Below are 25,899 nucleotides of genomic sequence, written 5' to 3' on the forward strand. Positions count from 1 at the left end.
CAGGGACTGCTTTTGGACATCATAATTCTGAACTTTCATAGGTCTCACGTCTGTGTTGAGGCCGATGCTCTAAGGACTCAACCTACAAACCATACAGCAATCTCATAATCCTCCACTATGCAGTGTTCCATCCTCAGCTGCCTAAATAAATTGCCCACCCTCAAGTGCCCTCTGCAGGGAGGCATACAGTGCCTTCAGAAAGTATTCATACCCCTTGACTTATTCCACATTATGTTGTATTATAGCCTGAAATCAAAATAGGTTAAATGTTGTTTTTTTTCTTCACGCATCTACAAACAATAGCCCATAATGACCAAGTGAAAACTCAGTTTTAGGAAACGTTTTCACATTTATTGAAAATAAAATACGGAAATATCTCACACAAGTTAACACACCCCTTAGTCAATACATGTTAGAATCACCTTTGGCAGTGATTACAGCTGTGTATTTCTGGGTCTCTAAAGCGCTTTGCACACCTAGATTGTACAATATTTGCACATTATTCTTTAAATTCTTCAAGCTCTGTCAAATTGGTTGATAATTGCTAGACATCCAAATTGCTAGACATCCATTTTGAAGTCTTGCCATAGATCTTCAAGCTGATTTATGTCAAAACTGTAACAAGGCCACTTATGAACATTCAATGTTGTCTTGGTAAGCAACTCCAGTGTATATTTGGCCTTGTGTTTAAGGTTATTGTCCTGCTGAAAGGTGAATTTGTCTCCAAGTGTCTGTTGGAAAGTTGGACTGAACCAGGTTTTCCTCTAGGATTTTGCCTGTGCTTAGCTCTATTCTGTTTATTTTTATCCTAAACAACTCCATAGTCCTTACCGATGACAAGCATACCCATAACATGATGCGGCCACTACCATGCCTGAAAATATGACGATTGGTAGTCAGTGATGTGTTCCATTTACCCCAAGCATAACGCTTTGTATGCAGGACATAAAGTACATTAATTTGCCACATTTTTTGCAGTTTCACTTCAGTGCCTTATTGCAAACAGGATGTTTTGGCATATTTTTATTCTGTACAGGCTTCCCTCTTAATTAATACAGTCGCCATGTTCAAAGGGATATTCAATGTTTGTTTCTCGATTTTTGTTTACGCATCAACCAAAAAGGTGCCCTTCTTTGCGAGGCATTGGAAAACCTCTCTGATCTTTGTGGTTGAATGTTGTTTGAATTTTACTGCGAGACCTTAAATATACTTGTATGTGTGGGGTACAGAGATGAGGCAGTCATTCAAAAATCATGTTAAACACTATTATTGAGTTAATTCACATTATTAGGTGACTTGTTAAGCACATTTTTCCTCCTGAATTTATTTAGGCTTGCCATAACAAAGGGGATGAATACGAACTTATACTTTAATTTGTAAAATTGTCTAAAAACATAATTCCACGTTGACATTATGGGGTATTGTGTGTAGCCCAGTGACACAATCTCAATTGAATCAATTTAAAATTCAGTCTAACAACAAAATGTGGAAAAAGTCAAGGGGTGTGAATACTTTGAAGGCACTGTAAAACAAGGCCAGCTGGCAGCCACAGAAGTTACCTAGTCCTACAGAAACCAAGTCTACAGGCAACTTTCCAGGACTCTGTAGGCATCACCCCAGGTGAAGAGCAATAACAGTGCCCCACACAGTGTTCCTGTCCACTGGAAGTATCTATTCAAACCCTGACATCATAAAAAGGTCCAGCAAGCGTCTGTCTGAAGCCATGAATCAAGCCGCAGTTTAACACAGACCCGTAAAGCTCAAGTGCCTGGTGGTTCTGGTCTGTCTTAACTACAGAGATCTGCCTTTTCAAACAGGCATGCTCTTTTATGACTCGCCATTACATAACCACTTTGCTGTCCACTGACAACAGAGAGTGTGTAAAGTTAATGTTCCGAAACGCAAACAAAACCTTGGGAAAGCCTAAGTTGAAGCGGAAACCAGGCGGTATGGACTATCCAAATAAAGTGTTACCAAAAATAAACCAAGGTTAGCTAGCTAGCTAGATTTGACAACTTCTAAGAGTCAGAGTGAACCTGTACTGTAATTCCAGCACATGAAACATTTTAAATTTGAGATTCCCCCACGCATAGGAAGACTACCGTGGATGAATGGACAGTGGAGTAGTCTCTGTTCCGCATGCTGTCTAGACAGACCCAGACACCTCAGCTAGAGGAACCATGTCAGCCTTCAAAACAGGGCAACAAACCTGAATTTCTTGCCCACAACACAAGTCAGACCCTCTTCCAAGCCTCCCTCTACACACTGGAGTTACCCTAGTGAAGGAATGGCCCTACTGATAAGAGAGAGGGGCAGATGATATTAGAGGACACAGAGTTTTTTCAGGAAGACAAGCTACTGCTGAATGTGCCTCTTAACAACTAGCTACCACCTGATTGAGATGATGTAAATTGTCAACTGACAATCAGATGTCGACATGGACATTGACTTAAGATATCCCCTGGACAAGAAGAGAAGATCCCACCATGGCTTTTAAGAGACAGACCAAGGGTATTCATCTCCTATAAACCACGTGACACGGTGTTTGCCAAATAACGTGTAATTATTCTAGATTTATCTGCCTAATAACCTTGTCAACTTACAGCAGATGATGCCGTTCTGAAACTGCCAAGAGCCACAATCAAAATGAGTCATTCTGCAAATACAACCTCTTTAAAATGATATGGAAGGTTTATGGGGAAAATGTCCCCTTAACTACACTGAAGTTAGTTGGACCTGGGCCCTCCCAATATGGAGTGTGTAAATCATCTACAGAGCTAACAATCAGCCCTTACCTGCCAGTCACCAGTCTGAGTTGGTGTGTGTTTACTGTGGTGTATAGTAGGAGACATGGGGTGCATTCCCCAGCACTGGGTTGGCTCCCCAGGAAGGTGTGAAGGGTTAGGGTTGTGTTGGCAGTAATGGAGAGTTGATCAGGGATTACAGGTGCAAAGCTGTGAGCTGGAGTCTGCAGGGCAGAGGAAACACCCTCGTACAGAATGGGAAGAATGGGAAGGACAGGGGCTGGCTGCAGATAACACTGATGTGTGGGATGTCAGTCTGGGAAGGGGCCTACTGCAGTTCACAAGCAGATAGTTTTATATTTTTCTATTTTACAGTAGACTTCATAGTGAACTGAAATATTATATCCGAGTAGTAAATGCATTGCAAGTGTCGAGATGAATTAATGTCAATTTAAGTCAATTTGGGAAATTGCATTAAGCTCCTGAAAACTTTCCATAGTCTGGAACTGGTCATGAAATGGAAAGCAAGCAAAGCCAGGGGTCTGGGTTAACGTGTCAACATCGCTAGCATTTACTGTTCCTACATTTTAAAGAACCTAGAGATCATCACCATGAATGACTCACAAATGAATCACTGGGAGGTTGGGAAGAAAAAGTTGCGGGAGCTTACCGGTACTTATCCCCTCATGAGACAAGGAACATGGCAGTGACAAAACAAGTTTAATTTAGCCCCTTTTTAGTGTGACTGTCTCTATGGGTTCTCCCAAAAGACAATGAAAACATATGGCCACATGGCCCTGTGAGCCGAAACACTTAAGCACACACAAGGCTACATATGTCACTCTCCCAATGGCTTTCTATGTGACAGGCTGAGTTATTCATACCCTCAGAGCAGGGATAATATACATCTACAAAGACCGTCTTCAAAGTTCTACGTTTAATGAGCAGCGTTATTTCTAGCGTAACACATATAAACAAAGGCTGGTGTGCCTGCTTGCCGACAGTGAATCAGCAGTCTGTGTGACCGCACGGGAGGGCCTGCTTTTGGGCTCTGCCAATGCTTACATTAGTCTGAGAAAAGCTAAAGCTACTCCAAATATTCCCCTCTTCTCCATCCATCCTGCTCTTTTCAGGACCCAGATCACATGGACAAATTCCAGGAACCGTGCCACTGGCCAGGATCAGTCCACGAAGGTTGCTCTTCACATTTCCTCACATTTTCTCAAAGGGTTCTCACACCTATCAAATAAACAATAAAAGGAACAAGTCCTAAACACTGATTTCATTCTCTGGGATGACATTGGAGTAGATAGACAAAGGCTACATATAACATTTTCTAAATTGTCAGCAGCTTGTGCCCTGATTGGAAGTCGCAGGTTGAAGACTTTGCATTAGGGCATTTCAAATTAGCAAAGTGCGCTGGTCATAAATGAATATGCAAAGGTCTGCTACTCCCAGGCAGACTGTTAGGTTAACTTTGCTGGGCAAGTACAAAGCCCAATCATCTGTCACCCCCCTAATTCAATCATCGGTCCTCATTCAATTATCCAATATAATATGCAAATCAGGCCAACAAATGCTAATTACGTACATCAAAATAATTAAATTGGATAAGAGAAGCGGAGGAGAGCTGAACTGCCATAAAATGGAGACAGATTCTTTAATTAGGACTAAGACATCATGGAAATTAGAAACTGAAATCCGCCTATAAATTGCTGCGTGGTTGACCGCGCCTGTGAGGACATTAAAAAGGCAGAGGTTTGAGGTAAAGCTTGATGGCTGGCACTGAGGGTCAGGCTTCACTTAACTAAAGCCTGGCCAACTGTAGCACTTGTAAGCTGCTCAGGGGCTCAGTAGACAGACCATGCATGACAGCCAATTACACAGCAGCCAAGTCTGCTCCATCACATCCTGCTCACAGCCACATAGGCCCAGTAGCCTTAACACTAGGCCTGGGCCAACACAGCAAAGCACACAACACTAGAGAGAACTGGCAGCTCCACTGGGACAGAACAATGGACCATGCTACTGAGGGACAATAGAGCACCCACAGCCCAACAGCACAGAGGTGGCAACATATGAATCTTTAAAGAGGTGGCTCTTGTTGCTTTTGAACCACAAAAAACTACACCCTCTCTTCATCTAATGATACGTTATCATCAGAAGCATATAAAGGAAAGAGAAGTATCATTATATGGACAGACTGTTGCAACAGGGCCACAATGCTAAACCAGATACCATTCATCTCATATTTCTGAAACAGAACAGATACAGTGGGAACTGAAATGATTGACACCCTTGATAAAGATGAGGAAATGACTGTATAAAATAATTAAAATACTGTCTTGGGGGTATGTCTAAAATGAGACAATACATTATTTACCATTAATTTCTATTGAGCACAAAATAATCTGAAATACAACCAAAACAAACTACAAATGCATCCAACAAGTTTGTAGTCACAATCTTGATGTTGTCATTGCATGCTAGGAATATGGGACCTAATACTACACTTTTGACTACTTTATATAGAACAATTTTTAGGGGTGTCAATTTTGCCCCCTTTTTGAGAAAAATCTTTCTCTGAGCAATTGAATTAATATTAAATAATCTCCCCACTTTTTGAGCATACAATATAGCTCAGGATTTGAATTATATTTATTTATAGTCATTATTGCTCCACCTTATCAAGGGTGTCAATTTCAGACCCTACAAATGTCTCAAATTACAACAATTTATGGTGATAACTAAAGAAAAGGCATGAAACAACAACATTGACTTCATTACATATTTGAGTATGTGTTTGTGTTAGACCTTTACCTGGTTGTCAGGGTGGTTGACGGTGAAGTAGCCCACACAGATGATGACTTCCTGCAGCAGCTCTTCAGATGAGTGCTGAGAGCAGTACCACAGCAGGGAGCTCACTATGTGGCGGAAAGCAAGGGACAGGCCCTCGGCACCTAGAACAGTCTGAGACGGCACAGAAAAAAACATCAGCATTCAAACACCACAAAAACCACAAACACAAAGCAGACACAATCTAGCTGGAGACATTCACTAAATCTAACTGGATAGCGAACAACAACCGTCCTAAAGAGTAGAAAATCAACACGATGATGGTAATATAAGTGAGGCTGGATTTGCTAAATTAAAAGAGAAGAGGGATTTGTGTGCTTTAGCGGGTAGAGATTCAGACTGGATGATGCAGTGTACAGGGACTCCTGCTAGGGGGTCTCTCCCCAGCACCAACACCAGAGGGTCCTACCAGAGGGACCCCAATCCCCCAGAAAATGAGATGCTATCAGAGGTCCACAGACAGTATTTATTAAACATGTCAGCATGACTGAGCACCACAGGGTAAGCAGAGAAAAAACACACTGGAATCAGGTTGGGGTGTATGTATGAAGTTTTGGGACTGATGGAGGGGAGGAGGTAAACAGTCTCCCAAATAGTACCTACCTGAGAGGCCCACTCCTGTTAGCAGACCTGAGCCTTACTGCTGTCTACACTCTCAATATAACCCCCTGCAATACTGGAGACATAGAACTCAATTTCTCCAACTGTAATTAACCATACCCATCAGTCTTAGGACAGCGAGACAAATTGAAACCTATATTTTGTTAGTGAATGAATGCAAAGGCTGAATATACTGTCTGTTTTGATGGGCACAAAAAGGTTGGTGATTAAATACTAATATATTTTATAAATTTACTTGAAAATAGACATCAAATATTTGCTAAATAAACTTTTCAGCTTGAAATCCCCTCTAACCACACTATTTGGTAGTTGATTCTGGGGCCTAGCAAAATGGCCAATGAGAAGAGAGAGCAGCTCAGCATCTACTGTAGTGCTTATTAGTCGGCACTAGTGTGGAGTAATGCGAACCACAAGGTGATTACAACACAGGCCACAAAAAACATTATTTAAAATGTTCATAAAAACGTTGGCACTGAAAAGCTTTGAGTTCCAGCTGTTATGAATAGCCTGAGCATGGCGGAGCCGAGGGAGAGCAGCCTCTGTGTTAATTACCCACAGGTATTAAAATAATTAATAACTCTCCCACTTCCTCCCTTACGCCGTTCTGTTTATGCGCTGCCTGAGCACAGTGAAGCTGTCATTCTCTCTTCATCAGAGCTGGTAATGTATGGCTCGGGCTACAGCACTAATCACTCAGGTCCCATCCGCATTTCTGACCCACAGTGCTCCATTTAACCTCAGCAGCTGACCCTCGGATAGGGGACACTCATGTTTATGTCCGAGAGGTCAGATTTATCCTGAGGATAAATACTCCAGTCCAATGGCAGCAGCTCTGAGACCTGGCCTCTGCTGCCTGTCGATCAGTTACACATGGCCTTGTTGCTGCCAGGAAGAGGAAAGAGGGATATTTGTGTTGCTTGATGCTTGTGCACAGGGATATCAAATCAAATTGTATTTGCCACACACGCCGAATACAACAGGTGTAGACCTTACCGTGAAATGCTTAACCAACACTGCAGTTCAAGAAATCGAGTTAAGGAAAGATTTACTAACTCATAATGCATAGATAAACAGCGAGTAGGGGAGAGGGTGCAAATAATCCAGCTGGCCATTTGATTAATTGTTCAGTAGTTTTATGGCTTGGAAATAGAAGCTGTTAAGGAGCCGTTTGGTCCTAGACTTGGCGCTCTGATGCTGCTTGCGGTAGCAGAGAAAACAGTCTATGACTTGGGTGACTGGAGTCTTTGACAATTTTTTGGACCTTCCTCTGACACCGCCTAGTATATAGGTCCTGGATGTCAGGAAGCTTGACCCCAGTGATGTACTGAGCCATACGCACTACCCTCCGTAGCACCTTACGGTCAGATGACGAGCAGTTGCCATACCAGGTGGTGATGAAACCGGTCAGGATGCTTTGATGGTGCAGCTGTAGAATTTTGAGGATCTGGGGACCCATGCCAAATCTTTTCAGTCTCCTAAGGGGGAAAAGGTGTCTTGGTGTGTTTGGACCATGACATTTTGTTGGTGATGTGGAAACTCGACCGGCTCCACTACAGCCCTTTCAATTTTAAATGGGGGCCTGGTTGGCCCTCCTTTTCCTATAGTCCACGATCAGCCCCGTTGTCTTGCTCACATTGAGGGAGAGGTTGTTGTCCTGGCACCACACTGCCAGGTCTCTGACCTCCTCCCTATAGACGGTCTGATCGCTATCGGTGACACGATTGTGTCATCAGCAAACTTAATGATGGTGTTGGAGTCGTGCTTGGCCATGCAATCGTGGGTGAACAGGGAGTACAGAAGGGGACTAAGCACGCACCCCTGAGGGACCCCAGTGTTGAGGATCAGCATGGCAGATGTGTTGTTACCTACCCTTACCATCTGGGGTTGGCCTGTCAGGAAATCCAGGATCCAGTTGCAGAGCTAGGTGTTTAGACCCTTAGTTTAGTGATGAGCTTTGTGGGCACTATTGTGTTGAACGCTGAGCTGTAGTCAATGAACAGCATTCTCACATACTGAGGTGTTCCTTTTGTCCAGGTGGGAAAGGGCAGTGTGGAGTGTGATTGAGATTGCGTCATCTGTGGATCTGTTAGAGCCATATGCGGATTGGAGTGGGACTAGGGTTTCCGGCATGATGGTGTTGATGTGAGCGATGACCAGCCTTTCAAAGCACTTCATGGCTACTGACGTGAGTGCTACGGGGCGGTAATCATTTAGGAAGGTTACCTTCGTTTTCTTGGGCATAGGGACTATGGTATTCTGTTCAAAACATGTAGATATTACAGACTCGGTCAGGGAGAGGTTGAAAATGTCAGTGAAGACACTTGCTATTTGGTCCGTGTATGCTTTGAGTACACGTCCTGGTAAACTGTCGAGCCCCGCAGCTTTGTGAATGTTGACATGTTTAAAGGTCTTGCTCACATAGGCTACGGCGAGCATGATCACACAGTCGTCCGGAACAGCTGGTGATCTCATGCATGCTTCAGTATTGCCTTGCTTCAAAGCGAGCATAAAAGGCATTTTGCTCGTCTGGTAGGCTTGCGTCACTGGGCAGCTCTCGGCTGGGATTCCCTTTGTAGTCTGTAATAGTTTTCAAGCCCTGCCACATCCGATGAGCATCAGAGCCGGTGTTGTAGGATTCAATCTTAGTATTGTATTGATGCTTTGCCTGTTTGATGGTTTGGGATTTCTTATAAGCGTCCGGATTAGTCCCGCTCCTTGAAAGCGGCAGCTTCCTGCTTTGTTTTTTTGCTTGTAAGCAGGAATCAAGAGGATAGAATTATGGTCAGACTTGCCAAATGGAGGGCGAGGGAGAGCTTTGAATGAGTTTCTGTGTGTAGAGTAAAGGTGGTCTAGAGTTGGTTTCCCTCTGGTTGAGGAACGGATTTAACGGATTTAAGTTTGCCTGCATTAAAGTCCCCGGCCACTAGGAGTGCCGCTTCTGGATTAGTATTTTCTTGTTTGCTTATAGTCTTATACAGCTTTTTGAGTGTGGTCTTAGTGCCAGCATCGGTTTTGTGGTGGTAAATAGATGGCTACGAATAAAATAGATGAGAACTCTCTTGGTAGATGGTGTGGTCTACAGCTTATCATGACTTTTATAATATTAGACATCGCGCACCAGCAGTTATTGACAAATAGACTCATCCCAGCCCCTCGTCTTACCAGACATAGCTGCTCTGTCTTGCCGATGTACAGAGAAGCCAGCCAGCTCTATATTACAAGGGTGCTAGTCAATAAAACTGTGAGAGAGGACATTGGTGACAAGGCCTTTTCATGGCACCCCCTATTTGGAATGTCTGTCTGTGGAATGTGTCCAGCATAATACACCTACGTAACCAGCAAGACCAGTATATACTGCATGGTATGTGATGTGCCGGTATTGAAAAACCTGCCCCGCAGGCAGCATAACCTTTGGAATTAGAGTCACTGTAATTAACACCACCTACTGGACCTGCAGGATGAGGGATTCAAGTGTGAGAATGTGTGCGTGTCTCTCTCTGTGTGTGTCCTGTACCTCAGTATGAAGTGGTGTGTGTGTGTTACCTGGAAGGCAGACAGGTCGAGCAGGGCGAAGCTGTTGAGGAAGCGGAGGCCCGTTAGGGCCACCTGGATGACCCCTGGGGCGTAGGGCTCCTGTGGGCCCTGGGCAGCCGGCTCAGGCAGGGCGGAGCTGTGGAGCAGGATGCAGTACAGAGTGTGTACCACACCCACCAGGTCTGTGGACTGCAGCAGGGCCGTCAGCCCTGTGGGGTCTGTACGCTTGTTGTCAAATATACTGGGAGAGCTGCAAAGGACACAGGCAATATAAATAAACATGTGACATGATCATTTAATTTCTGCTCAATGAACATCGTGACAGTGAAATGTTATATAGGGAAATTAATGGGATCTGACTACTCCACATTAGAAGTTCTCCAAACGTATTATTTATTATTATTGGTTAAAATGCTTCACTTCATTCTAAATCAAGTAAAAGTTCAATTCACAACATAGCTTTTGTCTGCCCTCACCACAGTGACCAGAGCTTCAGGATGTAAGAGTGAAGGCAGTCTGGTCTCTGTGGCTTCTAGATTTACTCGCTAGACCAGGGGTTACCCCTTCAAATATAAATAGTAGGGCCTGCCCCATTTACACTGCATGCCTATCGGGTTAAGTGGAGTAACTGGTTACACTGAGTGAGAGGGAAGTGCAGTCTGGGGGCTGTGTGTGAGAAGGTGTCTATGCTCAGCTGTGCACTGAAGATTATTTAGGCCTAATCAGGGATGATCGCAGTTAAAAGCTTGGTCATTATCACTACAACCACAGACTGAGAAATTCCTTAATGGTACAGCAGTGACACAGAAATGTGACTGTTATTTTAAACCAGTTCAGAATGTGAGTTTGAGCCTCCAAGCTGGGCAGAATGAACACAGGAATTTGTAAGTAGCTCTGACAGCTCATGGCAGTGGCTCATCCATGCCCCTGGCTGCAGAAAGCTTCCTGGCAAGGTGCTGTGTTCTCAGGCACATTTAATTAAGGTCCACCTTACATGATTGAAAGCAGCATGTTAGTGTGTCTTAGCAAGAAGGCAGATTAAAAGGGATTGGTAACATCATCCTCTCAGCACACATCACAGGTGAGAACTGAACGGGAGTATAACACTGATGGGACGGAAGGAGAGATCGCTCTGAGTTCCTCAGCTGCCCTCTTCATAAAACTGGAGGCCAGTCAATGTAAACTTCTATAGCCAGACTAACACCTGGCGCATAAGAGGAGTTTACCCTAATTAGTCCATGCTTTATAGATGGGAAAAGTATTCTGTTTAGCTGAGACTAAATACTGTACGAAATTTACATCGGAGTCAATGGCATCAGGAAAAACATGTCAAATGGCTCCCATTGTTTTACAATTAGGATTCCTGCAAACCCACGAGTTCCATAAGCTTGTGCTGACAGGGAATTTAAGAATACCCCTGCTACACAGGATGTGATTTGCAGGCAGAGAATAAAGGCTGTTTGACCTCTGGATGGAACCCACTGTATGTTGGCCAACAGCTCTGTGTGGAAATTCCTAGCTCTGCAAGTACATGGTCTCTAATGCCAGTTAAACCCCTCGACACAGCAACTGGCATGGCAAAACATATTCCAGGACCATGGTAAACATTCTCTCCAGTATAATCTCCTGAACACACAGAGGACTGGGTAAGAATGGAGATAGTTGGCTGGATTAGCAGGGTGTTGATTATTACGCAACACTGCTCGGTGCGCTCATTAAAGTGGCGAGGTTATGGCGCTGTGTTTTCTCACAGATATTCAGTGACACAGTCACAGCAGTGCTCCCTGTATTGGTGTGAAGCAGCTGGGCACTGTTACAGCACACAGCAGCTGGAGAGGAGAGGTACACAAGCAGTACAGTGTGGGCATAGGAACGATACAGTCACAACATCTACAGAATGTGATAAAGACTTCTACACGGATGGGTTGTTCAGCAACAAAACCGATGCGTGTGCAACGTTTGGGCAAAACAACTGTCAACGCCAAAGGATTATTGAGATGGGAACTGTATCGTCTCCAAATGTTTATTGAAAACATAAATAAATGTACACAATAAGCACTTGTCTCTCAAATACATTGTTACAGTTGTTGGTTAGCTTGCTAGCGAATTTAAGCCATATTAGCATAGACGTGTCATCAGTCGAAACACTTCTAAACAAGACATGGTGTAAGAACAAGATGAAACGAGCCACTTAATATTCCCCACATGGCAGCTTTTTGTCATTGTTTCTAGCTATCTGACCGTTCAGAATCATAACACATACAGCCCCAACGATGCAAACACCTTTTCGTGACGTTGTCAGGCAACCCGTTTAGAATGCAAGGTTTTGGCAACAGACCAGCAAAATTTAGAGTTGAAATACCTCTGTTCTAATTCAAACAATGACACTACAGAAACTAAAGGGATAAAATGTGCCCATATGACCACTGACGATATTTAACTATGAGGGCAGCATTCCTGTACTAAGGGTCATGCTATCTTCGTCGGTATTGTGTCTCAGTCTGTATGCTTAGCCTCTGTCAGCGGCGCCATTGAGCCTCTCTCGGGGCAGGTCACAGTAACACGTGGGTGGGCTTCCCCTGGCGTGCTAGAGGCAAGGGTTTATGGTGAGTGACAGAGCACGGGGGTCAAGTAAATGCCTATCTCGATCAACAGTAACGATGGCCTTGCCAGCGCTCAGACTAAAGGAAACCACTGAGTGTGATTGAAAAGGAGGCAGTGTCTTTGTTTGAGCTCCAACAACAAGTCTTTATGGGATGGCCGGGCGGACTTAAAAGATCCAACGGTGAGTCACTCCTGTCATTGGTCTTGTGAACAGCCGTGCATGATCACAGGGATGTCTGGAGTGGAGGGTCATAAAGGAAGGGAGACTGCTGCCACTCACCGGCCGGTCACAGCGAAGCACAGCTTACACATGGCGTGCAGTAGAGCGGTGGCCTGCTGGAGGAAGGCAGACATCTTGGGGCTCTCGTCCACTGGGCCCTGGACAGACAGGAAGCAGCTGTACAGCTTATCAATCAGACCCATGTTTACCACATAGCTGAGGGAGGGACACAAACACAAAAGGAGGATAAGAGTGAATCCACATGAACAAAACTACAAACGACAAAACTTTCACAATGAATGAAGTTTGTCCCGGTGAAATATGTTTTATCCTAACAAAGGCCCTCACTGATAGGAACTCACCAACAGCACAGTTGAAATGTGATCTCGCCCTCTGTACTCCCTGTTATTACTGTGATATTTGTCTTGCCAATGGCAGGTCTCATGACCATGTTCCCTCTGCTCTCTCAGCCACATATCACTGGTAACAGCATCATTAGAGGGTGGCTGTGCCCCCGTGCCAGCCCAGAGACAGGCCGGACTGTCCGCTGACCTGTGGCTGCCTCACGGCTAAGAAATGCCTCTCCCACCACTGCTCAGCCTCCTTTAGCCCTACCCACCATAGGGACAGACAAGGAGGCTCAGCTGTCAATCACAAGACCTCCCAGATGTACCAGACAGCTCAGTTAGGAATCAGGAAGCCAGCCACTGTTCTACGCTACAGGCATCCATCTATTCCTTTCCCTCTCCGTCTCCGCTTAGCTTACTCCCTTAACTTGCTAGCATACCTTTTTTTGTTGGGACTGTCAGTCAAAACTGCAGCCTTCTCCAGTCAGGTAATTTTAAAAATGTGAAACCTCCACAAAAGGTCATCTGACACTTGAACCACGGCAACTTGCTATGACTATCCTCTTCCACAGCTTCACCTAAGCTGAAAGGAGCTGGCCCATAGTCTGTTTGAAAAGCGGTTTAGTGGTCAGTCTTGCCCCTGTGTTTCACAATTGATGCGCTACACACATCTGTACATTTCTGACACTTGTAGGAGATAAGTATAGTACAAAGCCTGGTGAGTGATTGGTAATAAGAAATGAAGACGTAGAAGCGGAATGCTGATGTTCTCTTTCTGTGTGATCTACAGTTCACCATAATGAGAAAAAGTGTTGCAAAAGCTACCATCTTTTTTAATCTTATTTCCTCCCTACCATTATATACATAATTTGAGGCAGTTGAGGTAAATCGTCCATTGCTTTGCAGGGATTACTAGACACCATTTGTCCTCAAGATCTCCCCTGTCTCCTGGGTTACGACTGGCACAAAGTATGAGAGTTGGGCCTGTGCAGATGTTCTGGTCAAATTAATCATTGGCTGTGGGAGGGGATGGTTGGAAGACTCCACTCTTCCTGAAGGCTCGGGCCTGCCTTTCGTCACCGCCCCACGGTGCCAGGAGAGACAGCCCATAGCCCTTGCTACTCAAAAGCCAAGTTCAAGGGGATGTTGCAAACTTCCAGGAGTGTTCTTTGTTTATGTTGCCCTAAGTAAAAAAAATGACTTATTACTTTGCTGAAGATTTTGATCCAGAATGTGTGAAAAAGTACTATTTGGACACATGCCAGAGGACGACCTCTCTCACCCTCACTCAAAGCCCCTGAGCAAGGAGGAAACAAATACAAACACTGGGACCTATTCCAAGGGCGCTGACATTTTGTAGGCTATTTCTGACAGTAACTAAGTTATAATATCAGTGGTTCCCCCATCAACCCTGTCAGTAAGAGAGTGGAGGGGGGACATAGGAGGTGGTGGGAGAGAGGTACAGTGAAAGGGAGGAGGGCCCCAATAGAGCAGTGTGTGGTTTGAGAGAGAGGAGGAGGAAGAGCTTACCTGATGAGGTCCTGGGCGCGGGTGTTGAAGGGCTCTATAGGGGAGGTCTTGGTGTCTGGTGACATGATGCGAGGGGCGTCCCCGCGGCCACAGTCAGGGACATAGGGACAGAGAAGGCTCAGGACAGTGGCGCTGGTCTGCAGCAGGCCGGTGGTCAGTCCCTCAAACACCTGCTTGTTCACACTGCGACCAAATATGGTCTTGTCTTCATCTGGGACGAACAGCTGAAGGAGGAAAAGACTGGTCAGTCAAGAGCTCTAAACCTCCACCATGTCACAGACCAGTCTGTACCAGTAGCTCGATACCTGCATTCTCAAACAAGCTTGTATCACATTCTGTATAGTGCATTCAGAAAGTATTCAGACACCTTGACTTTTTCCACATTGTTACATTACAGAGGATCCTAAAATGGATTAAATCGTTTTTTCCCCCCTCATCAGTCTACACACAATACCCCATAATGACAAAGTAAAAACTTCAAAATAAAAAAATGACATAAATACTTTGTTGAAGAATCTTTGGCAGCGATTACAGCCTCAAGTCTTCTTGGGTATGACGGTACAAGATTGGCACACCTGTATTTGGGGAGTTTCTCCCAGTCTTCTCTGCAGATCCTCTCAAGCTCTGTCAGGTTGGATGGGGAGCGTCACTGCACATCTATTTGAAGGGCTCTCCATGATGAATGTTTGATCAAGCTCAAGTCCGGGCTCTGGCTGGGCCACTCAAGGACATTCAGAGACTTGTCCCGAAGTCACTGTTGCGTTGTCTTGGCTGTATGCTTAGGGTTGTTGTCCTGTTGGAAGGTGAACCTTCACGCCCAGTCTGAGGTCCTGAGCGCTCTGGAGCAGGTTATCGTCAAGGATCTCACTGTACTTTGCTCCGTTCATCTTTCCCTCGATCCTGACTAGTCTCCCAGTCCCTGCCACTGAAAAACTTCCCCACAGTATGACGATGCCACCACCATGCTTCACCGTAGGGAATGAACCAGGTTTCATCCAGACGTGACACTTGGCATTCAGGCCAAAGAGTTCAATCTTGGCTTCATCAGACCAGAGAACCTCGTTTCTCATGGTCTGAGAGTCCTTTAGGCTTTTTTGGGCAAACTCCTAGTGGACTGTCATGTACCTTTTACTGAGGAGTGGCTTCTGTCTGGCCACTACCATAAAGGCCTGATTGGTGTCTGAATAGTTATGTAATAAGTTATTAGTAAAAATGTATTAGTAAACATTTCTAAAAACTTGTTTTAGCTTTGTCATTTATGGGAGAATGCGAGTAGATTCAGAAAAATGTTTTATTTAACCCTTGTCAGAATAAGGTTGTAAAGTAACAAAATGTGGAAAAAGGGAAGGGGTCTGAATACCTTCCAAATTAAGTCCTTGTCGTCTTGACAAGTCCTCTATCAAAAAAGAAATCAACATGAATTGATCACAGTGCAAAACTGACAATACCCAAGGCAGTCACAGTATCCCCCAAAAGTTCAACAAAAGCCCTGGCCCAGAGTCACAAAACACTTATTTGATTTTTTTTACCCCTTTTTGTGGTATCCAATTGGTAGTTACAGTCTTGTCCAATTGCTGCAACTCCTGTACAGACTCGGGAGAGGACAAGGTCGAGAGCCATGCATCCTCCGAAACACAACCCAGTCAAGCTGCACTGCTTCTTGACACAATGTCCGCTTAACCCGGAAGCCAGCCGCACTAATGTGTCGGAGGAAACACCATATACCTGGCAACCGCGTCAGCATGCATAGCACCCGGCCCGCCACAGGAGTCACTAGTGCACGATGGGACAAGAACATCCCTGCCGGCCAGGATCTCTAGTGGCAGAGATAGCACTGCGATGCAGTGCCTTAAACCACAGCGCCACTCAGGAGGCCCCACAAAACACTTCTTCCGCAAAAACAAATCAAATCAAATTTTATTTGTCACATACACATGGTTAGCAGATGTTAATGCGAGTGTAGCGAAATGCTTGTGCTTCTAGTTCCGACAATGCAGTGATAACCAACAAGTAATCTAACTAACAATTCCAAAACTAAGTGCAAGGGGATAAAGAATATGTACATAAGGATATATGAATGAGTGATGGTACAGAGCAGCATACAGTAGATGGTATCGAGTACAGTATATACATATGAGATGAGTATGTAGACAAAGTAAACAAAGTGGCATAGTTAAAGTGGCTAGTGATACGTGTATTACATAAGGATGCAGTCGATGATGTAGAGTACAGTATATACGTATGCATATGAGATTAATAATGTAGGGTAAGTAACATTATATAAGGTAGCATTGTTTAAAGTGGCTAGTGATATATTTACATCATTTCCCATCAATCCCCATTATTAAAGTGGCTGGAGTTGGGTCAGTGTCAATGACAGTGTGTTGGCAGCAGCCACTCAATGTTAGTGGTGGCTGTTTAACAGTCTGATGGCCTCGAGATAGAAGCTGTTTTTCAGTCTCTCGGTCCCAGCTTTGATGCACCTGTACTGACCTCGCCTTCTGGATGATAGCGGGGTGAACAGGCAGTGGTTCGGGTGGTTGATGTCCTTGATGATCTTTATGGCCTTCCTGTAACATCGGGTGGTGTAGGTGTCCTGGAGGGCAGGTAGTTTGCCCCCGGTGATGCGTTGTGCAGACCTCACTACCCTCTGGAGAGCCTTACGGTTGAGGGCGGAGCAGTTGCCATACCAGGCTGTGATACAGCCCGCCAGGATGCTCTCGATTGTGCATCTGTAGAAGTTTGTGAGTGCTTTTGGTGACAAGCCAAATTTCTTCAGCCTCCTGAGGTTGAAGAGGCGCTGCTGCGCCTTCTTCACGACGCTGTCAGTGTGAGTGGACCAATTCAGTTTGTCTGTGATGTGTATGCCGAGGAACTTAAAACTTGCTACCCTTTCCACTACTGTTCCATCGATGTGGATAGGGGGGTTGTTCCCTCTGCTGTTTCCTGAAGTCCACAATCATCTCCTTAGTTTTGTTGACGTTGAGTGTGAGGTTATTTTCCTGACACCACACTCCGAGGGCCCTCACCTCCTCCCTGTAGGCCGTCTCGTCATAAGACGGCCTACATAAGATGCTTCTTAAGAAAAAAAAGAAGTTCGTAAATGCAATTCCTCAAAAGTATGATTCGTAAGATTTAATGATTCTTACGAGACTCCTCAAATACCCTCACACATGTTTAAGATGCGTGTTGCTAGGCAACCAATTTAGCTAGTTATCTAGATAGCAACAGAAATCATGTTAGCATATTTCCTACTGAGATTACTGTTTTAAAACATGTTCTCGGGTTTAAAATAAATCAATACTAAAACTTTCAGATGAAGTTTGAGAGTGAATTAAACATGTTCAATTGATTTAATGAGCTTATTCTCTCACTGCCCAGAATTTAAGACAAGGGTTTAGCTATCTGGACTTAAGAACAAATCCAAAAACGTAATTTTCAAGAATCAAATTTCTTCAACTTTTTGCTTAAGGAGATACATAATAAACAGCGGAAAAACATTTCCAATACCGTTTTTGAGGAACAGCAGCTTTGACTAACTTTCTTCAAAAGTCCATAGTTAAGGAAAAATGGCAGGTTTTGTGAATCTGGGCCCTGGTCATTTAAACCTCAGCCTGCCTTCTAGAACACAGACAATTAAGAAGGAGGAAATATCCCTTTCTTTTGTTTACTGGCAAAGGCCATTTGTATTGGTTGGAATCCTGATACACCATGCCATAAACAACACACGTGTTATTGTATAATTCATCATTGTGTGCCATAAATCAGTAGTTAACAATCAGTGTGACATGGTTACTGTTGCCGTGCCAGACTGCTACCATATGAGAGGTCTCAGAGGTATTCCCTCTCTGGTAACAAAGAAAGCCAACCGAATACTGAGACTCTGTGGAGAAAACCACTGGACTGGAGAGAACATAGGGGAGGGTTCTGTATTAACCATCTGTGGGATTAACTAAATGCTCCCCTTAACCTCACCTTAGACAAATAAGGGCTGAAAGAATAAGCAGTATGCTCCAAGTTCTGGTATGATTTAGAAGAGCACAAACATCTGAAAAATATTCCAATAAACATTTATTAATAAAGATATTTTTTAGAGAGATTCAGGGTATATAAAGACCAAAGGTACTAGTGATGGGGGGGGTTAGATAGTTACATATCCCAATATTATTTTTGGATGATATATCGATAATTGGCTAAGAGTATCGATTTGTACTGTAGGTAGCACTAGCTAGAGCTAGTTGGCTTCTTTTTAAATGGTGAGCCAACATGTTTTTAGCAATTTTACTTCACTGACCGATCAAAACTTGTTTTCTCATGCTCTCTCTTTTCTCTCTGCAGCAGACATATGGTGAACAATAGGTGTATTGTATCGCAATACATTTTTAACCGTGATAATCACAATACATATCGTACCAGTACCTAAGTATCATGATAATGTTGAACTGTTAGGTCCCTGGCAATTCCCAATCCTAAAAAGGTATGTTCCTGTGACAGGAGCACAGAGTGCATTTCCCCTTTTAGATATAGTTCCTTCAGAAATAATTCATACCCCTTGACTTACTCCCCATTTTGTTGTGTTACAGCCTGAATACAAAATGGATTAAATCGATTTTTCCACACTCATCTACACACAATTCCCAATAATAACAAACTGAAAACATGTTTTTAGAATTTTTTGCAAATTTATTGAAAATGAAATCTCATTTACATAAGTATTCACAACCATGAGTCAATACTATGTAGAAGCACCTTTGGCAGCAATTACAGCGGTGAGCTTTCTACACCTGGATTGTGCAACATTTGCACATAATTCTTTTCAAAATTCTTCAAGCTCTGTCAAATTGCTAGACAACCATTTTCAGAAATATCTAATTTACATACACTACCGTTCAAATGTTGTTTTAGAACCACCTACTCATTCAAGGGTTTATCTTTATTTTTTACTATTTTCTACATTGTAGAATATTAGTTAAGACATCAAAACTATGAAATAACACATACAGAATCATGCAGTAATCCAAAGAGTGTCAAGTTGTATGTTGATCATTGCTAGACATCCATTTTCAAGTCTTGCCATAGATTTTCAAGCAGATTTAAGACAAAACTAACTCGGCCACTCAGGAACATTCACCCTTTTCTTGGTAAGCAACTCCAGGTAGACGTGGCCCCCAGGGCTCTGTTCTAGACCCTCTCATATTCTCGCTATACACCAAGTCACTTGGCTCTGTCATAACCTCACATGGTCTCTCCTATCATTGCTATGCAGACGACACACAATTAATCTTCTCCTTTCCCCCTTCTGATGACCAGGTGGCGAATCGCATCTCTGCATGTCTGGCAGACATATCAGTGTGGATGACGGATCACCACCTCAAGCTGAACCTCGGCAAGACGGAGCTGCTCTTCCTCCCGGGGAAGGACTGCCCGTTCCATGATCTCGCCATCACGGTTGACAACTCCATTGTGTCCTCCTCCCAAAGCGCTAAGAACCTTGGCGTGATCCTGGACAACACCCTGTCGTTCTCAACAGACATCAAGGCGGTGGCCCGTTCCTGTAGGTTCATGCTCTACAACATCCGCAGAGTACGACCCTGCCTCACACAGGAAGCGGCGCAGGTCCTAATCCAGGCACTTGTCATCTCCCGTCTGGATTACTGCAACTCGCTGTTGGCTGGGCTCCCTGCCTGTGCCATTAAACCCCTTCAACTCATCCAGAACGCCGCAGCCCGTCTGGTGTTCAACCTTCCCAAGTTCTCTCACGTCACCCCGCTCCTCCGTTCTCTCCACTGGCTTCCAGTTGAAGCTCGCATCTGCTACAAGACCATGGTGCTTGCCTACGGAGCTGTGAGGGGAACGGCACCTCAGTACCTCCAGGCTCTGATCAAGCCCTACACCCAAACAAGGGCACTGCGTTCATCCACCTCTGGCCTGCTCGCCTCCCTACCACTGAGGAAGTACAGCTCCCGCTCAGCCCAGTCAAAACTGTTCGCTACTCTGGCCCCCCCAATGGTGGAACAAACTCTCTCATGACGCCAGGACAGCGGAGTCAATCACCACCTTCCGGAGACACCCGAAACCCCACCTCTTTAAGGAATACCTAGGATAGGATAAGTAATCCCTCTCACCCCCCCCTTTAAGATTTAGATGCACTATTGTAAAGTGACTGTTCCACTGGATGTCATAAGGTGAATGCACCAATTTGTAAGTCGCTCTGGATAAGAGCGTCTGCTAAATGACTTAAATGTAAATGTAAATGTAATGCCTTGTGCTTAACGTTGTTGTCCTGCTGAAAGGTGAATTAATTTTTCATCTATTTGTGTTGTTTGGAATATTTAATTTTGTACAGGTTTCCTTCTTTTTACTGTCAATTAGGCTAGTATTGTAGATTAACAACAATCTTGTAGATCCATCCCCAGTTTCTCCATCGCAGCCATACATCTCTGCAACTGTTTTAAAGTCACCATTGGCCTCATCGTGAAATCCCTAAGTGGTTTCCTTCATCTCTGGTAACTGAGTTAGGAAGGACACCTGTATCATTGTAGTGACTGGGTGTATTGATACACCATCCAAAGTGTAATTAATAACTTCACCATGCTCAATGGGATATTCAATATCTGCTTTTTTATTTTTACCCATCTACCAATAGGTGCCCTTCTTCACTGGGCACTGGAAAACCTCCCTGGTCTTTGAGGTTGAATCCGTGTCTGAAATTGGCAGCTCGGGGGACTTTACAGATAATTGTATGTTTGGGGTACAGAAATCATTTTAAAAAATTATGTTAAACACTATTATTGGAAACAGAGTGAGTCCATGACTTGCTAACAAATCTTTACTCCTAAACTTATTTAGGTTTGCGATAAAAAAGGGGTTGAATACTTAATGACTCAAGACATTACAGCTTTGTATTAGTAGAATTGTGTTTTTTGACATTTTTACAAAGACATTATGGGTGCGTAGGCCAGTGACAACTAAATGTAATCCATCTTCAATTCAGGCTGAAACTAAATGAGGAAGAAGTCCAGGTGTGTGAATACTTTCTGAAGGCACTATAAGTGACATTTTGGTGTGTGTGTTGTAGAAATAAGGAGATGGTCAGGTAAAACGTCTGAAAACATCTCATTTAGACTAATGGTTAGGGCAGCATGCTGACAGCGTTAGTAAATCCACCAACATTCTCCACAAATCGAATTAAAAAGAGGGACAAGCACCGACGGCGGCACCCGCTACCCCCACCCACTTCCAAACACAAACACACGTGCGCACGCACGCACGCACGTACGTACACACACACACACACACTTTTACAAGGACTATTCATGGGCCCCATATTTGTCACTATCCAACACAACTTGAAAAGTTAGCATTGTGCTGTTCAACATGTCAGTCGTCAGAGCAGCTGTGGGAATATGTTTTATATAAACTGAAGCATACAGGCTAATCTCCCCCTCTGTGCCCTCAGGAAATATGACAGCTTTGGATTGGAACTCAGGACTGGAAAAGGAAGCCCCAATAGAGTTCATGCATGTAGCAAAGGCCATGTCTGTGCCTCGTCTGGTTCTGTGAAGTGTGCAGCCGCCACCGTTAGATGTTTGGAGTCGGCTGATGTTTACAGTCTCAGAGAGTGCTGAAGGATATGGGCTGACAGGTAACCCAGCCGCCATATTGCCTCCCTGACAGGCTGCTCTTTCCCCTCCCTCTCTCATTCCCTAATCTGCGTGGCTAAGCCTGTGGCTGTGGCTGGGCCAGGATTTATACTGTAGCGTGTGTCTCTGTCTTTTATTAACACAGTTCCAGAAAGGAACAAATGCTGGTGATGAGGTCCTAGTTTTTCAGCACTTAAGTGTTGCATGTAGCCAGGAGGAGAATTAACAGAGACATTGGAAGGGATTCTTTAAACAGCCTGGTCCTTGGGTAAACTGGCTGCAGTTCTGATCATGCCATGTCACCTTCATAAGTATCACACAGACTTTAGTGACTCAAGCTAAAATAATATGTGTTGTTTGAGAGAACATATATGTTAAATAATGTTAACATATCAATAATGGTAGTAATAGGAGATGTTTTCTATGGTGTGGTGAAAGGACACTTACTGTAAGCTGATGTAGCAGCAGGTCCATGAGGAAGGCTATCTTGTTGCTGTAGATAACATATGTGCAGTTGAGGTGGCAGCGAGAGCATGCTAGATAGTAGGTGTTTATAGCAGCACATAGAGACCTGAGAGGAGAGAGAGAGACAACAAGATGAATCACTTGTCACAAGTAAAACTAAATAGTTCAAGGCAGAATGTTACGCTCTATACAGCTCATTCAAAACAACACGAGATACAGTTTAGGAGTTTATCACGGGCATTGACATGGCTCTCAAGTGATCAAGAAACCAAAACGCACCACACCAAATATGTGGTCCTTAAAAGGTTGTTTTATCTTTGGCAGAGTTGAAAGCATATACATCACTGACAGCAAGAGACGGAAAGCAACATTCAGGAACCCAGTTATATTAACTACTACTTATGCTTACAACGAAACTACCTCACTCGTCAACTCCGTATCCAGAGTGGGACAGTAATAAGACAAGAGATCTGCATAACCAGAGAAGCTGCTGGATGGAATCTGCAATCACAGTGCCGGGCAGTCCAATCTGGAGTCAGATCCTGTAGCGTTTCCTCTGTGGAGATAAGGCCATTCCTCTCAGCAGCTCTTCAGCTCAGAGCCCCAAGGTACAGCCAGACAAAGCAGAGCAGTGAGCGGAACATGCCTCTGTATTATGTCTGCTTTAAACAAGCCCCAGAGACGATTAATGCTACAGATACCTGATGAATCATTCTACTCTTGACTGCTGCTCCCCCTCGCCCTTCTTTCATCACTTAATATTTTCTGACAACTGTATATTTTAGCCAATAGCAGAGTGGCGTGTCCTATCTGCTCTGAGGAAGAATGGAATCTGGCTTTCCTATTCTAAAGTAGGCCATGTTTATTTCAACTGGTAAACATTTTGATATCTACCGCAACCTTCACATCTGCAACGCATTTCCACTCCAACCTAGTCGGCATATAGAGACAAAATATCAGAGACTTGATGTAGGCCTTGGTGGATAGGTCTGCCAATAACTTCCTCGTGACCAAAATATTCCAGTTGTTTCATATGCTAGTGGGCAGATCTGTCATTTGCTCCATATCACTATTGACAATGTAGTGTAAAGCTGTCAGACATAGAATGTGGTGATAATCTGAGAAGCATTACATTGTGAGTTATGGGAACATTTCCAAATAGTGGTTAAGCACGCCAAAACTTGCTTACTAAACATTTTTACAGTAAGCATCTTACTGTATGGGTATCATATGCCATATGTGTATGGGCTTTCTAGCCAAATAAAATGTTTGGGTCTTTTCCACCACCATTTATCAACACATTCCTGAGAAAACACAAACCACACCTGGTGTGTTGATCCCAGTTTCTGCCAATCACTACTTAATGACATCGGTTTATGTGTCAAGCACCAAAACACACTCATTATGTTATATTGATATAAAGTATATTATAAGGGGCGGTAGGTAGCCTAGTGGTTAGAGTTGGGTCAGTAACCAAAAGGTTGCTAGATCGAATCCCCGAGCTGACAAGGTGAAAATGTTGTTCTGCCCCTGAACAGGCAGGTAACCCACTGTTCCTAGGCCGTCATTGTAAATAAGAATGTGTTCTTAACTGACTTGCAGAGTTAAACAAAGGTAAAATAAAACAAATAAATAAGTATTGAAATGGAGTGGTTAGGATAAGACAGCCATCATGGTTGAGTGGAATGATAACACAACCTCTATTGGGCCAGAGTGAAGTAACGTGAGAACCCCACCAAACTGCGCTCTCTGGGCAGCCGACCAGCACCGGGCTGCCTGCCTGACTGATCCCCCCCAAAAAAACAGATCCATGATTGAGTAACTCGGCAAGAAGTCCGTTTTTCACTGACATAATACCACCATCATTAGAAAGACTGTACCAATTGAATGAAATACTAGTTTTCCTCTCAGTCTGATGCTGTGCTGCTTTTAATAAGTCCATATCAAATCAAATGTTATTTATCACATGCTTAGTAAACAACAGGTGTAGACTAACAGTGAAATGCTTACTTACAGGCCTTTACTAACAATGCAGATAGAAAAGAACTAGAACAATTAACGTACAGAGATTAAACCAAGCCATTGTAATTCCCATGCCTGACCCAGTGGGGAGAAAGTCCATTTCATACGAATATTCCTTCAGGTACTGTGTTGGAATGTAAGGTGTCCTTATTGAATTAAACAAGACGCAATAGCAGGGTGTCAGATCACCTGGTCAAATGACAGGGTTGGGCTGATCCTGTTACAGCTTCGACATGAAAAGGCCTGGGAAATCTATAAGACGTTAAACAAATTATGAGGAGAGGGATAGCATCAGAGCAGTCAAACGGAATATGAACGACAACCTTACAAATGAAAAAAGCAAAGTCAATATTTTAAAAAGATCTTGTAAATATTAGGCTACAAAAGCAACGCATGTAATAGGCAAACACCATCTTCACAGTGTCCATAAAAACCTGTCAACCATAGCACCCTGTTTCTTCACCATGTATAAGTAGAGGTTGCCCTGCCCAGAATGTCTTTATCCATGTAGGAAGATGGGGGGAAGAGGCCAGTCCCCAGGTGGCTGCCACTCTTAACTAGCAGATTAAAGGGCACATCCCTAATTTATTTACTCTAATCTTATTAGGGAGAAAAACAGCCGTCGACTGCTTCCATTCTCTACAAGAAACGCATGTGAGAGGAACCAAGATGGATCCAAAGGAAAATGTTGCTGTACAAGTTAACATTGCAAATGTTTGTAGAAAATGATCCATCTAACTATATAGAATGCACATTTCATTTTATAGCAGTTCATCTATTAATCATTATATTGATGATTTTAGTCTTTAATTCAATTCCATTCCCATTAGAATCACCACTAGGTTTGCAAAAGAAGGGTATATTAAAGGAAACTTTTGAACATTTACTGGTAAACTACAAGAATTGTGGTAACTTAAGGATTTTATGTAATTTTTCACAAGACATCTGGTGGCCCTTTTTGGTACTTCAAATGATCCACTTTGGCCTTCTGTGTGGCCTCATCACATGTAAAATAAATACAATAATCAAATAAGATGATTTAAAAATAATATTAATAATAGAATGACAAAGTTGTAAAACATTATCCTAAATATAAACCATAAATTTAGTGAAAACTAGGTGTTTACTATCAGGGTTTCGGCATGATGTGTGTGTGTGTGTGTGTGTGTGTGTGTGTGTGTGTGTGTGTGTGTGTGTGTGTGTGTGTGTGTGTGTGTGTGTGTGTGTGTGTGTGTGTGTGTGTGTGTGTGTGTATATATATTTATCACATGCTGAAATAAAGGTGTAAGTTATATATACAATGAAAATAATAC

The 25,899-nt window shown here is 43.6% G+C and overlaps 1 protein-coding gene across 2 annotated transcripts in view; it reads right to left on the reverse strand.

Annotated features, from left to right (window-relative positions):
* LOC124001109 (S phase cyclin A-associated protein in the endoplasmic reticulum-like) overlaps nt 1-25,899 on the reverse strand; it is a 102,062-nt gene that overhangs the window by 8,504 nt on the left and 67,659 nt on the right. For both annotated transcript variants that reach the window (XM_046307682.1, XM_046307673.1), the window contains 5 exons: nt 22,547-22,670; nt 14,457-14,680; nt 12,640-12,795; nt 9,765-10,005; nt 5,565-5,714 (listed from right to left, as the gene is read on the reverse strand). In XM_046307682.1, coding sequence (XP_046163638.1) covers nt 5,565-5,714; nt 9,765-10,005; nt 12,640-12,795; nt 14,457-14,680; nt 22,547-22,670 — 895 coding nt within the window. The remainder of the gene's footprint in view (nt 1-5,564; nt 5,715-9,764; nt 10,006-12,639; nt 12,796-14,456; nt 14,681-22,546; nt 22,671-25,899) is intronic.

This window comes from Oncorhynchus gorbuscha, linkage group LG02, assembly GCF_021184085.1.
Source record: "Oncorhynchus gorbuscha isolate QuinsamMale2020 ecotype Even-year linkage group LG02, OgorEven_v1.0, whole genome shotgun sequence".
NCBI lineage: Eukaryota > Metazoa > Chordata > Actinopteri > Salmoniformes > Salmonidae > Oncorhynchus > Oncorhynchus gorbuscha.